A 13,015-nucleotide genomic window follows, 5' to 3' on the forward strand; every position below is an offset into this window, starting at 1 on the left:
ACTGCACGCGCCGCCCCGACGGCTGCGAGACGAAGGTGCCCCAGGGCACGCGGAACGGATCGAGCTTGGTCGTCACTGGGGCCGCCCAGGCGCGCTCGCTGAGTGTCGGAGTTAGAGCTATCGGGCGGGGGCCGGGCGGGAAGAAGGGTCCGTGCAGATGGGTGGAGAAGGCGACCAGGAGAAGCACGACGGCGAACAAGAGGACCCACAACACAAAGTGACGTGGCCTCGCCATCGCCAACTTCATCTTCCGGAGTGGTGCGTTTTACAACCTAAACTTCGGAGAGCTGGACGCGTCACTCGTTGTCCATCTGTCGACAAAAGCATGCGGAGAGCTGGGATATTTCCGCCCGAGAGGCTTATCGAAAAGTTGAGGCAAAAATACGGAGATCGTTCCCCTTCCAGTAATGCGCCGCACCTCATGTTAATGTACATATACCAGGGTGCTGGTACTCAATAGGTTGTTGAACAGAGCCGCGGTGAGGTTCCACTGGCCCTTCAGGCGTAGGTGGGGGGAGGGAGCAGAGTCTTGGCGGTCTCTTGCACCGATCGCTCGATGAAGGGCACCAGCTCCGCGGCCTCACACGCCCGCTGCAAAAACGGATGCTGCGCGCGTTCCGGAACGCACAGGCGCAGTGTGCGCGTGTTGCATGTGTGCGGTGGTGAGTGTGCGTGCGTGTGCGTTGAATGCCCACCAATGCCCGGGCGATCAGAAGCGAAGAAGAGAGGATCGGGGTGTGGGTGGGCGGGGGGATGTCGTACGTGGAGGAGGTCGGCGGCTGACGGCCGGATCTCGGGGTCTAACACGGTGCAGCGTTCGATGAAGTCGCGGAACTCGGGTGACATGCTCTGGGGCTGTTTGAAGGGCGGCCGCCCCTTGGCCGCGATCAGGAATTCCGCCTGCGCCGGCCACACGTATTGTCTGATGAGCCGCCACACAATAAATACTGCGTGGCCCATGGGCGTGGAATGCGCGTGCGTGTGCGGTGGTGTGTGCGGTGGCGAATGCGTGCGTACCCGCGTGGAGGTCTGGTCGGCGTAGGGCGGTTCGCCCTCAAACATCTCCACGGCGGTGATGCCCAGGCTCCAGATGTCGGCCTTGCAGTCGTACGCGCCCTTGACTGTCGCATGGCCAGTGGTCAGAGCACCAGTCAGAATTGAAGGAGCCCATTATTGAAGAATAAAAAAGAACAAAAGGAATAAAAGGAAGACCTACTTTTGATGACCTCGGGGGCCATCCAGTAGGTGGTGCCCACCTGGTCCTCGCATGATTTGCCCTCGCCCACCCGCGCGCAGAACCCGAAATCGACTGCGTGATTAGTGGGGTCGGTTAGTGGCCCATTGCAGCCCTCGTCCCCACACGAGATGTGATGGCGGCATATATGTGGTGTGCCGCATGTGTCGTTTCGTGTTCGTGAAGTGTGCACGCACTGATCTTGATGGCCCCATCGGAGCCCAAAAGGATGTTATCTGGATGGATGGAGGGGGTTGAATTGGAATGCAGAAAAACACGATTAGAGGCAGACCGCATGCTACGTGTAATCGCATTCATCATCTAAGGGTGACGTCACGTACCAGGTTTGATGTCCCGGTGCACGATTGGTCGCGCTATCGTGTCGTGTCGTGTCGTTGGTCGTGTCGTGTGCGTGCTTGTGTTAGCAAGGCGGAATTGGGGGGGGGAGGGGATCAACGGAATAGCGCGTACGAATGTTGTGGAAGTGGTGCAGGCCGTTGACGATGCCGCGGCACACGTAGGCGATCTTGTCCTCTGGCAGCGTGCCGAAGAGGCGCAGGAGCGCACCCAGGCTGCCCCCGCTCAGGTACTCCATCACCACCTTGGCGCCACGCGGACACCACAGAAAGAGCGAAAGCGAAGAGAGTCAATCATCAGTTCGGTGGTTACCGACGAGTCGCACACGCAAGCATGAAGTCCGCGTACCCAGAGCTGGTCCTTTTCTCTCGGGTTGGGTGCGGGCACGATGTAGGCCTCGAGCAGCTGCACGCTGTTCACGCACCCCTGCCCATCCGCCATCACCTGTGGTTGGGCATCGCACACGCACACACACGCATCACCGCACATGCACATGCATACACACATACAGGATTAGCTGTAGCGGGGTGCCTGAAAGGAGAGGCTGCAGGGAGGGCGAGTGCCTCGATCTCGGAGAGGAGCACTTCGGGGATGGCCTGGTTCTCCATCACCATCTGCTTGATCGCCACCTGCACACGCACGCACAGCGGCAGATTAAGGCACGCGCACGCGCCAGCACGCGCACGCGTGTGTGAAAGTTCTGCGCAGTACGTATGTGTTCGAGCGGAGGTCGGTCGCACGATAGACGGCTCCCGACGCACCCTCGCCCACCTTCACCTGTCGCGGTCGCACATCAACATCATCAACATCAGATTTCGGATATTAGCATTTCCGCGCGTGTGTGGTAACGTGTGCGTGTGCGGTCAGGGTTGGGTACGGGGTCGGCGTAGAGGGTGAAGGGGTCGAGCTTCGACACGAAGCTGCGGAGGATCTCGCGTACGGGACGCGGCGGCGGCGGAGGCGGGATGGACGAGTCCTCGCACGAGGCCGCCCACGCAACGGGCGGCTCGTTGGTGATGAACTCCGCCGGCGCCTCCAACGAGGTCGCGGCCGCCGCTTGACCGCTGCCGCGCCGGGCGCTGCTGTTGGTCGAGTTGCGGCGGCCGAGGTTGGTCAGCGCGGTACCCCGGCGGCCCAGCTTCGGGGTGCCCTCGCGCGAGCCGACCAACGACGAAGATGGCGAAGATGACGAGGAGGGGTTGTTGCCCATCTCTCCCCCTTTTTTCAATGGCCAACGATTAGACACCACCCCCCTTCCTTCCTCGAGGCTCACATACGGAGATTGATTGGTGCGAGAAAGGGCGGTACCAATTGGGTAAAGATTGGAGATTCGGTTGAGGATGAAACCCAACCCAACGACAAGATGAAACCCAGAAGATTGGAGCAGAAGAAGGACGGCGAGAAGGATTGCGGGTACGCTCGCGTACTCGCTGCAGCCGACAACCAGAGAGTGAAAAGTTCAAAACCAATGGATAAATTAATAAGTTACCAAGGATACTTTGGTAACCTAGTATCTTGATCCGCGGCAACCACGAGTTGTGCAAGATACAAAGGGGGCGCCTCCCAAACGAACAAACGTTTTTGAAGGAGGGGAGGAGGAACGACAAATAGCTCGAGGGGGAGCTCTAGTTGGTGGCGCCGCCGTAGATGGCCTCCCTGAACTTCTCCTGGATGCTGCCCGAGCACCCGCGCTTCACGTTGACAATGAACCTGTGTGTGTGTGATGTGTCCCAAACCAAACACAACCCGAGGACAGCGACGACGCCTATTAGAGGTCTGCCCTAACAAGAGCAATGCATTGGTGTTGGTTGGTTGGGGGGGGGGTGTAAACGAACCGACAGTGGAGGGACGTTTCGTTGCCCGAGTCGCCGAAGATCAGGGGCCACTTGGACTTGAGATCGAATATGTTGGCATTGCCGTCCAATCGGCGCTCTAAGTAGAGAAAATATGACAGCATATATCAACAAAAATGTTCAGCAATAAGAATGAAGAAGAAGGTGGGTGGTGGGGAGTGGCGGTGGTGGGAGGAGGTACCCATGTACTGCTCGCCGCGCTTGACGCGTTCGGTGACATCAAAGTTTTTGCCGAAGTCCTTGCCCAGATTGAGCTTCTCGGCCATCTGGTCGCATATCTGCTTGGCCGTGGTGTCGGAGGTGACGACCAAGCTCTTGTAGGCCTCGTTCTTGAGGAATATCTTCATCACCTCCTGCTCACCGCGCCACACGACACACGACACACGACAAACACGCAGCGGTGAGATGACTAGACTGCAGGGCACGGGGGGTCGATGGTCGCGTGAGGGAGTACCCGCTCGACGACGCTGACAGGCTCGGGCTTGACGGGAAGCGTCTCGGGTCGCTTCTCCGCGGGGATGACACGCGGCGCCGGATCGTTCGTTTCTGTCGTCGAGGGCAGCGACACAACACGCACGCACGCACGCACGGACGCACGCACGCACGCACGCACAGCCCAGCAGGAATGCGTTCGGTTGCGGTGAGCGATCGCACGGCGCTGATTGTATGCAGCGCGGGGGGGGGGGGCTCGTACGGACAACCTTGCCGGCCTTGACCTCGGCGAAGATCTCCTTCATTTCCTGCTGCGTCCACGGGAGGGCAAGATCGGCCGGCGTCTGGCCCTCGTTGTCCGTCAACATGATGTCCGCACCTATGGTTGCGTGCGGTCGATACAAATCAAAAAAGAGTTTAGGTCGCCGTCCGTCGTCAAAGCACACGACACGACACACAGGCGATAGCATGCGGGCGCACCTGCAGGCCGTCGTCAAAGCACACGACACGACACGACACACGACAGAGAATAATAATAAAAAGAATAATAGTTTTTAGGATAAATAAAAAGAGTACCCTTGCGGATGAGCCAGAAGGCGAGGGGCTCGATGCGGTTGAGAATGAGCGAGTGTAGCGGCGTCACGCCGCGCTTGTTCTGGGCGTTGATGTTGGCCCCGCGCTCCACCAACAACCGGATCGCGTGCTGCTGCGATTTGGCGCACGCCCAGTGCAGCGGCGTCGATCCTGTGTGGTCCATCCCACGCTGCCTTGTCAGTGTGTGTGTGTGCGCGCGCGTGCGTGTGCGTGCGTGTGTGCGAGTGCTCTATGTGCGGCGGTCGTGCGTACCAGTGTCAAAGTCGACGCAGTTAACGTCGATGCCTCGGTCCAGGATTTCGGTGATCTTCTTGATGTTGTTGCTCTGACAAGCGTGGAATAGTTCGTACATCATCTCCGTTTGCGCTGCACCGCATTGTCAGAACGAAACAAGCAAGAAGGGCTGAAGAAAGAACGAAAGAGGGAAGGCTTGAGGTCGTGGTACCTCCGCCGCCGGCGAGGATCCTGGCATTGTGCGAGACGGTGGTCTGCAGCAGCTGCGGCAGCGGCTTCGTGCCGACGTAGAGCTGTGGTTACGACGATTCGAGAAACGCGTGAGACTCGGGAGCGTAGAGGAGGGACCATAGGGAAGGAGTGAGTGAGTGCTTGGGTACCTCGCCCTGCTTGTCCCGGCCCATCATCTCCATTTCCTTGCGGCTGGGCCGGTTGGTGGGGTCCACGGTGTAGTAACACTTTTCACACCTGCCCCGTCATCCGCACGGTGCACACGCACACGCACGCAACACACACATGGCGACCACGCAAACACGCACAACCACGCACACGACACGCCGCGGCGTGAGTGGTGCCCGCCTGGAGCGAGGTAGCTCAGAGCGTAGATGAGAATGAAAGGGGCGAGAGGTACCGAGAGAAGCCGCGCGCGCGGTTGGAGGAGATGTCCGTCGAGGTGCAGTTGGGGCACACCTCGAAGAAGGGCGACTGGACCACGAACCCGTTCTCTCGCACCACGCCCGTGCCCTGTGAGCGCCGACGCCACATTCGTTACCACACGACACGACCGTGTGTAATGTGCACCACGACGCGACACGACGCGACGACACACGACGCACACACGAGCGAGAAAAAAAAAGAGGGTAACAGAGAGGAGGGCGTACCTGTGGGATGTAGCTGCCGGTCGAGGGGTCGCCCAAGGCTCCGCCCGCGGGAGTGGTGGGGAGGGAGACAGACGACATGAGCACCGAGGTGGGAGTGATGAGGCCCATCCGGATGCGCTCCTTCATCTGCGCCCACGATGGCTGGCGCCCGAACGCCGAGCCGACGCCCATCATTGGCGCCTCCAGCTTGCCACGCCCTTTTTGTACAAAATAAATAAATAAATGCCATATTTTAAATTCAAAAAGGGATTAAGACGGCCAAAGTGCACGCACCTCGCCCCACACGTTCATATTCGAGGTCGTTTATGAGCTGATCGATATCATCCATTGCGTTGGGTCAGAGTGAATTGCAACTGGTGTTCCACTGTTTGGGTGGCAGGGACAACAAAATGCGAACTATTTTGAATTCTTGTCATTTCTCGCATTCCGCCGCTTTTTCTCGTCTTTTTTATTTGTTTCGGCGTTTGCACCAAGACAGATCAAGCAGCTAACGATAGATTGAGGAAGAAGCATCGCAGGCTAGCCATCAAAGATGTCATTCCGCGATACAGGACATGCTAAGAAGAATCAGGCGCGTACGGGTTGGGAGCAATCTGAATTCCCCATCCTCTGCGAGACTTGCCTGGGCGACAACCCCTACGTCCGGATGGTACGTTTTATGACACTCATCTGCGCCCTGGTCTTGAAAATCTAACAGTTTTTGCCTCTTGGCCATCATCGAATTAGACCAAAGCCGACTTCGACAAGGAGTGTAAGGTGCGTAATTTGCCCCCCCCCCCGCACATTGCATGTGATCCAAGCGGGATGCTGATTATGTCTTCCTTTGCTTCAGGTTTGCGCCCGCCCCTTTACCGTCTTTAGATGGAGGCCTGGCGCGAAGGCGCGCTTCAAGAAGACGGAAGTCTGCCAAATCTGTGCAAAGCTCAAAAATGTTTGCCAAACTTGCCTTCTCGATCTCGAATTTGGTAGAATGACGTTCCATCCTATTATCCCATTCTTGCGGGCCACCAGATTCTGACTCTTTCTTTCTATGTGCTACTCGCGCGTGTCATCTCTTTCCTCCTCCTCCTTCTTTCTTCTGCCATTCATCATCATATCATCTAGGACTGCCGGTGCAAGTGAGGGACAGCCAGCTCACGGGCGACGTCCAGCAGATCCCGCTCTCCGAGGCCAACCGGGAGTACTTTGCCGACCAGGCCGAGCGCCAGATCGCGTCGGGCCAGCTCGACCTGCAGGCCGTCCACAGCCAAGTGCACGACACGCTCCGCCGGCTCACCCGCCCCACGCCCTACTACAAGCGTAACGAGGCCCACGTGTGCTCGTTCTTCCTGAAGGGCAACTGCACCCGCGGCGCCACGTGTCCCTACAGGCACGAGGTCCCGGAGAACAAGGGCGACCTCAACCAGCAGAACCTCAAGGACCGGTACTACGGCGTGAACGATCCGGTGGCGCGCAAGATGCTCAAGCGGGCCAGCGAGATGCCCGGCCTCGCGCCGCCCGAGGACAAGAACGTGCGCACGCTCTACCTCGGCAACGTCCAGTCCTACATCACCCAGCAGGACATCCAGTACGCCCCCCGCCTCTCTTCTTCCCACTTGGGCTTCACACGACGCACACGACACGACATCGCACACACGCACGCACGCGCACGAGTGCTCACCCTGTTTGTTTAAAACAAAACAAAACAAAACAATTGCGCAGCGATTCGTTCTATGGTTACGGAGAGCTTGAGTCGGTGCGCGTGCTGACCGACAAGATGTGCGCCTTCGTGACCTACACGACGCGGGAGGCGACCGAGAAGGCGGCCGAGGCCACCTTCGGCAAGCTCACCATCAAGAACATGCCCATCCGCGTCTCGTGGGGCCGACCCCAGGCAGCCATGGGAGGTACGCGTCGCACGTTCCCCTATTTTTTATTTATTTTTTTATTTATTTATTTCTCCTAAACCGGACCCCAAGGATAAATTGTTTAACAAAGTATGAACCGCTTGTTCTTCCTCTTTGATCGAGAGGGAGAGCAAGTGGTCCCTGATTACCGACTTTGATGAGGGCACCACCGGTGGTGATCGTGTGCTTGCGTGTGTGTCGTGTCGTTGATCGCGTGGTCGCTGATGATCTGGTCTGTGTACGTGTGTTGCCGCAGGTGCGCCGCCTCCGGGTTTGCCGCCGCCGCCTCCGGACTACTTCATGCCCTCCATGGCCTCGTGGGGTCCACCCGTCGGTGGCATCGCTCCTCCGCCCGGCGTGGCCCCTCCCCCGGGCATCGCCCCGCCTCCCGGCCTCGCGCCTCCCACCGGCCCTGGCGGTACCCATAGTTCCTCTTACGTGTAGAGGGGGGGTTATGATGTTAGCAACGTTTAGCTGATGATGTTTCTCTCTGCTTCCGTTGGTGATGTTTGTTGCAGGCTATGCTCCATTGCCGCACGGCTATCCCGGGGCGTCGGCTCCCTCGGTGCCGCTCTCGGCCTACTACCCGTCCATGGATCCGCTTCGCATGGGCTCTCGCCCCAACGATGGTGCGCAACGTCGCCGCACTCTCTCCTTCGTGTCGCCGACGTGGGTGTTGGTTTGATGGCTAAAACGAGTTTTCATCATCGACGTGCAGAGCCGACGCGTAGTGCAGTAGTGCTCAACCCGTCCGATAGCACTAAGCAGAGCTGAACAGCCTTTGCACATCCGACCTGCAAGAAAGAGATCCGGACTGTCAGACACCTGCGTGCTCTTGCCAGCAACACAACGCGCGCTCCCTGCCTTCGCCGCAAGCAACACGTCGCCATCGATTGGACAACACTGCAAATATTTGTGCTGCAATTACGCAAAATTCCTTGTGTTGCTTTTCTTCCAATCGGAGCCCAGGACTTTTTTTGGCTTTTGAGCGCCTGAACCGGAATACGTGGGGAGGACGGGTGTACGTATTGGGTTGTCTCCGACCACAAATCAATTCTCTTCGATCGCAATCCTCTTCTTCGTCCATTACCCAAAGCACACAATGTCCAGAATTTTGAGAAGGGGCGCTCTCTCCAACACTTCTGCCACCCTCAACGCGACCGCCTTCGCCGCTCGCAGGTCCTTCGCCGCCTCCGCCCTCCGGCTCGCCTCCCTCAAGGGTACGCAGATTTAACCCCCCCCCCAAACAATCACCTTGGATGGCTTCGGCTTATGTGCTACGCTTACTTCCAGCCGCCTGCGCTCATTTTGGATGCACATCGGAGAAATTTAAAGCAATCATAATGGGATGCTTTCATTTTGTCTAAAGCGAGCCCCATTTCGTTCCATCGAGCAGAGCCCGCCACTTCCCTGGACGTTGAGTCGCAGGATGACACCGACGCCAGGCACACGGGTATGGAGCGCCTCGAGAAGGTGCCCTGGACGAAGCTCTACGAGGGTGACGCTATCCTGACCGGCAAGTTCGGTACTCTGGAGGAGCCCACCATCGTCCACTCGTGGTTCCCCTCGCGCATCGTCGGCTGCCAGGGCTCGGCCGACCACCCCCACGACATTCTTTGGCATGAGGTGCGCCGCGGACGCGACACCGTGTGCCTCGAGTGCGGCCAGGTCTTCAGGCTTCGCCCCAACCTCTTCCACCAGCTGTCCGAGGTCGAGGCTGATCTCTTCCCCCCTACGGAGGCCAAGGAGTCTGCTGCCCACTAAATGGACGCTCCCTCCCATCTCCCCCCCTCTCTCAATTCATCGCTCTCCCCGAGAATAAATACAAAGCTTGGGTTCTACATTAGATTCGATCTCTCGGCGCCATTTATATCATTTGAAATGATTTTTGGAAAATATTCTTACTGTCCTGAGCATCCAGAGGCTCAGTCGTTGCGCCTTTCCATTTCGGCCATGCTGACGGCCAGGATGTGCTGCAGCTCGTCATCGTCGTCCTCTTCCTCCTCTTCCGCCTCCTCCTCTTCCCTCTGCGTGTCGTCGCCGTCCACGCGATAGTGTTGCGCACGATAGTGGTGCGCGTCCATCGCGTAGTCGTCGAAGAAGACCCGTGTCAGTATCGACGCCGTCAGCTCCATCTCGCGCAGCGCATTCTCCAGCGCCTGCTGACTTCGCACTACTCCTCCCTGGGCCTCCACCTGCGCAATTTACCGCTCGTTAGCCGACAAGCACGCCGCACACGCACAAGCACCACCGCACACACAGGCCAAAGACCAGAGGTGCGTACGTTGTTGTTGTTGTTGGACGTGGCGGGCAACGACGATGTAGAGCTACGGCACGGGCGCAGGTACCCGTTGCGGGCGTCGGGCAGTTCGTAGAGGACGGCCGTGTTGCTGGTGATGCCGGCGTCGGCGAGCTTCTGGGTCGGGTCCTGCAGCAGCACCAGGCCCTTCTCGTTGTCCTCAAAGTCGTCGATTCGCCAGAGTCGAATCTTGTGCGGCGGCGTCATCGAACTGCACGCGATCGCCCGCACCAACGCTGAACCACGACACACGACACACGACACACGTCAGCCACTCGAACGCGCGGTTGAGTGGTGCGTGCGCGATGGTAATTAACGTACTGAGGACGCTGGCGTCGGGCTCCACGAGTACGCGGATGGGCGAGTATTCGTTGCGACGCGGTTTTCCCGCACAGTCGTTCTGGAAGGCGTCCACGGCGATGCGTTCCGTCTGTTTCACCGCCGTGCGTGCGCACACAGTTTCGCCGGTGGTGAGCACACGCGCACTCGTTCAGCGAGTGAGCTGGGGGAGAGAGCGCACCATGCAGCGATACCAGCGCTTCCAGTCGCCGCCGAACCGGCGGCGGTCCACCTTGGGAAAGCCGCTCTCGCCGCACAACCGCTTCCACACCCTGCACCATTATTTATATATTTATATATTTATTTTTATGCACAAATCAATAATAAATAAATAAACAATAATTTATGGTGCAGATATTATGCCACCAGGCATTTTAGAAGGGAGGGGGTACCTGGGGTCGTTGGCGAGCTCGTGCCAATGGCGCGAGACGCGTAGGGCGGCGACAGTGGCGCTGAGGTCGAGGTAGTCGAAGACGTGCAGCAGGACCTCGTCCGGCAGTGGGGGCAGCTGCCACTCCTGCTTGACTGGCGGCACTGTCAACGTCAATGACGTTGCTGCTGCTGCTGTTGACAGACCTGTGTCTATTGGGGCTGTGGTCCAGCTCCTACTACTGGTCTGCATGCGGCTCTACTGCAGTCCTCTTCTTCTTCGTGGTGGTGGGTTGAGAAAGAAGAAGCCAAGGGGGGCGGAGTTGCCCACACACCTTACCTTGCCTCCTGGTTCTGTGGGAGGCCAGACCGCGGAAAAGAAGAGATAATTCACAATAAAATAAGAAAATATCTTTGGGGCCACCAATCCGACGAATGTGTGGCATGCGGTGCCGATGGCACACGCACCGGGGGGGGGGCGGCGAACAAGTCGTTGGCCGTACTCCTTAGAGAAGGAGGGGGTCGAGGAGCTTGCGCCAGTCGGCCATGGTCCAGCTCTCGTCGGCCGACGAGCTCACGCCGTTGATCATGAACTGAGGCGTGCCGTAGATCCCGAGAGCTGCGCACCACCACCGCCAGCCACCGACACAACGTTTGGCTGGTGAGCAAGACGAACCACGCTACGCCACGCCATATGCAGCGAAGCTGACGGGCAAAGAGAGAGAGAGAGAGAGCGGTACAGGCGGCGCGCTTCCAGGTGACGCGGGCGAGCAGGTTCTGGGCGGAGACCCAGCCCATGGCCTTGACGAAGGCGGCGGGGTCGACCTTGCAGCAGGCCTGGGCGTACCGGCTCATCTGGGTGATCACCTGCAGCGGCGCAATCCCCTGCGTAGCCTCATCGCCCCAGTTGTCCTACAAACACGCGCGCGCGGATGATGTGAGGCTTTGTGTCCCTTGGCCTATCTGTTGTGTCGTTGGTCGTGTCGTGCGTGTGTCGTGTCGTGTGTGTGTGTCGTGTGGTGAACCTGCTGGTCGTAGAGGTACTGGGCATAGTCCCAAAACACGGTGTTGTTCCTCGCCAGCTCACTCACCACCACAGCACCCTGCACACCATTCATCAGCCAATCAAACACACATGTGGCGTGTGTGTGTGTGTGGCGTGTGCTCCTCTGACTACGGGAAGGGCGGCCGTGCCTGGGCGGCGAAGAAGGCGTTGTGGTGGTAGGGCAGCGGGAAGAGGGTGGCCACGAGCTGCAGCTTGTGGGGGCCGTAGTGCTTGGCCAGCTGAAGCAGGATGGGCCACACGGCCTTCGAGTCGGGACACTGCAGGTCGACAAAGGCCTCCAGCTTGATGGCCGCGTCCGCATCGCCTGTACGCGCCACCGTGACAGCCACCTTAAGAACCATTCTACGTTTGTTGAGGGGGGGTGCGAGTGATACCGAGAGCGAAGACGGAGGAGGCGAGGGGAATGGGCGGCTGAGCGGCCACGAAGACCGTGAAGAGGGCCAGCACGAGGGCGAGTATCGGGGCGAGCTGCATCGTGTGTGACTGCGACAGTAGTGCACTCCTCGGTTCGGCGATAGCTCACTTTGAAAAATGAATTTTTATTTATGCGTTAACAAATAAGAAATGGGACAAGAAAAGGCACCACTCCAGCATCGCAACAGATGGCCGAACACAAGGAAGAGAGCTTGCCTTCAGGTGCTGCGCCTTATCAACACGTCCTGTAATCGTGTGTATAGATGGTGCTACGTGATTCCTCGCTGTTGATTGAAATATTGATTGAAATGCCCCCCTTGCTGTGGGAAGGTGGCGGGGCAGAGTCCTTCAACGTGGACGCGTTCGTGAAGAGCCTCACCACGCGAGCCCTCGGGCGTCGGGTGGAGTACCGCACGCGGGTGGCCAGCACGATGGACGTCGGCGCGCAACTGCTGTCCGAAGGCGCGCCCCACGGCACGCTGGTCCTGGCCGAGGAGCAGGCCGCGCCGCAGGCCCGCAAGCAGGGACGCACCTGGAGCAGCACCCCCCGCGGCAACCTCTACGTCTCCCTCCTCCTTCGCACCACCCACCTCTGCTGGTAAGCCCTCGCCTCTGTCGTGTCATTGGTCGTGTCGTTGGTCGTGTATCGTGTGTCGTGTGTCGTGTGTCGTGTGTCGTGTGTCGTGTGTCATGCGTTGTGTGTCGTGCGATGGTATAAATGGACTCATGAGTCGCAGGTACGGCCTGCAGGCGTCTGCGGTGGCGGTGGTGCGGGCGTGCGAGGACGCCGGGGTGCAGGAGGCGCGCGTCAAGTGGCCCAACGACGTGTGGATCGGGCACAGGAAGGTGAGCGGCATGATCATGCGCACCGAGAAGGAGCTCGACGTCGACTCGTGGAAGGCCCAGATCGGCATCGGCATCAACGTCAACGAGGACATGTCGGCCCACCCCGACCTGCGCGACGTGGCCGTGAGCGTGGGCCAGGCCCTGGGTGGGCTGTGGGTCAATCGCGAGCGGTTCCTGGCGCGGTACCTGGGCGAGCTCGAGGCCCTGCTCG

At 59.0% G+C, this 13,015-nt stretch overlaps 8 protein-coding genes across 8 annotated transcripts in view; 3 read left to right on the plus strand and 5 right to left on the minus strand.

Moving 5' to 3' along the window:
• ACA1_095110 (uncharacterized protein) overlaps positions 1-247 on the minus strand; it is a gene marked incomplete at both ends in the record, with an annotated part of 1,189 nt that extends 942 nt beyond the window's left edge. Inside the window, one exon of the mRNA XM_004334856.1 lies at positions 3-247. Within this exon, the coding sequence (XP_004334904.1) occupies positions 3-247 (245 nt within the window). The remainder of the gene's footprint in view (positions 1-2) is intronic.
• Positions 248-424: 177 nt separating this feature from the next.
• On the minus strand, positions 425-2,801 carry ACA1_095220 (protein kinase domain containing protein; the record flags this gene model as incomplete). The annotated part of the gene is made up of 11 exons (XM_004334857.1): positions 425-496; positions 547-606; positions 763-900; positions 1,018-1,121; positions 1,217-1,309; positions 1,432-1,470; positions 1,706-1,835; positions 1,940-2,035; positions 2,101-2,220; positions 2,303-2,368; positions 2,469-2,801. The coding sequence occupies 11 exons, from the start codon at positions 2,799-2,801 to the stop codon at positions 425-427; spliced, it is 1,251 nt and encodes a 416-aa protein (XP_004334905.1).
• A 415-nt stretch (positions 2,802-3,216) lies between these two features.
• Positions 3,217-5,756, minus strand: ACA1_095230 (Ankyrin repeat containing Ras association (RalGDS/AF6) domain containing protein; the record flags this gene model as incomplete). Its single annotated transcript, XM_004334858.1, has 11 exons — positions 3,217-3,301; positions 3,427-3,523; positions 3,626-3,797; positions 3,899-3,990; positions 4,139-4,255; positions 4,453-4,620; positions 4,723-4,836; positions 4,916-4,997; positions 5,085-5,172; positions 5,336-5,448; positions 5,586-5,756. The coding sequence occupies 11 exons, from the start codon at positions 5,754-5,756 to the stop codon at positions 3,217-3,219; spliced, it is 1,299 nt and encodes a 432-aa protein (XP_004334906.1).
• A 361-nt stretch (positions 5,757-6,117) lies between these two features.
• ACA1_095240 (RNA recognition motif domain containing protein) lies at positions 6,118-8,245 on the plus strand (the record flags this gene model as incomplete). Its single annotated transcript, XM_004334859.1, has 8 exons — positions 6,118-6,234; positions 6,312-6,341; positions 6,447-6,486; positions 6,690-7,152; positions 7,287-7,471; positions 7,728-7,889; positions 7,990-8,100; positions 8,208-8,245. 8 exons carry the CDS (start codon positions 6,118-6,120, stop codon positions 8,243-8,245), a joined length of 1,146 nt encoding a protein of 381 aa, XP_004334907.1.
• Positions 8,246-8,573: 328 nt separating this feature from the next.
• Positions 8,574-9,235, plus strand: ACA1_095250 (Cytochrome c oxidase; the record flags this gene model as incomplete). The annotated part of the gene is made up of 2 exons (XM_004334860.1): positions 8,574-8,691; positions 8,868-9,235. 2 exons carry the CDS (start codon positions 8,574-8,576, stop codon positions 9,233-9,235), a joined length of 486 nt encoding a protein of 161 aa, XP_004334908.1.
• Positions 9,236-9,396: 161 nt separating this feature from the next.
• ACA1_095260 (Fbox domain containing protein) lies at positions 9,397-10,731 on the minus strand (the record flags this gene model as incomplete). Its single annotated transcript, XM_004334861.1, has 6 exons — positions 9,397-9,666; positions 9,756-10,006; positions 10,092-10,200; positions 10,291-10,381; positions 10,502-10,643; positions 10,719-10,731. 6 exons carry the CDS (start codon positions 10,729-10,731, stop codon positions 9,397-9,399), a joined length of 876 nt encoding a protein of 291 aa, XP_004334909.1.
• Positions 10,732-10,984: 253 nt separating this feature from the next.
• Positions 10,985-12,018, minus strand: ACA1_095270 (uncharacterized protein; the record flags this gene model as incomplete). Its single annotated transcript, XM_004334862.1, has 5 exons — positions 10,985-11,097; positions 11,219-11,390; positions 11,504-11,564; positions 11,656-11,848; positions 11,919-12,018. 5 exons carry the CDS (start codon positions 12,016-12,018, stop codon positions 10,985-10,987), a joined length of 639 nt encoding a protein of 212 aa, XP_004334910.1.
• Positions 12,019-12,266: 248 nt separating this feature from the next.
• Positions 12,267-13,015, plus strand: part of ACA1_095280 (biotin/lipoate A/B protein ligase family protein) — a gene marked incomplete at both ends in the record, with an annotated part of 974 nt that continues 225 nt past the window's right edge. Inside the window, 2 exons of the mRNA XM_004334863.1 lie at positions 12,267-12,521; positions 12,709-12,960. Coding sequence (XP_004334911.1) covers positions 12,267-12,521; positions 12,709-12,960 — 507 coding nt within the window. The remainder of the gene's footprint in view (positions 12,522-12,708; positions 12,961-13,015) is intronic.

This window comes from Acanthamoeba castellanii, assembly GCF_000313135.1.
Source record: "Acanthamoeba castellanii str. Neff unplaced genomic scaffold scf7180000084645, whole genome shotgun sequence".
Classification (NCBI taxonomy): domain Eukaryota; phylum Discosea; order Longamoebia; family Acanthamoebidae; genus Acanthamoeba; species Acanthamoeba castellanii.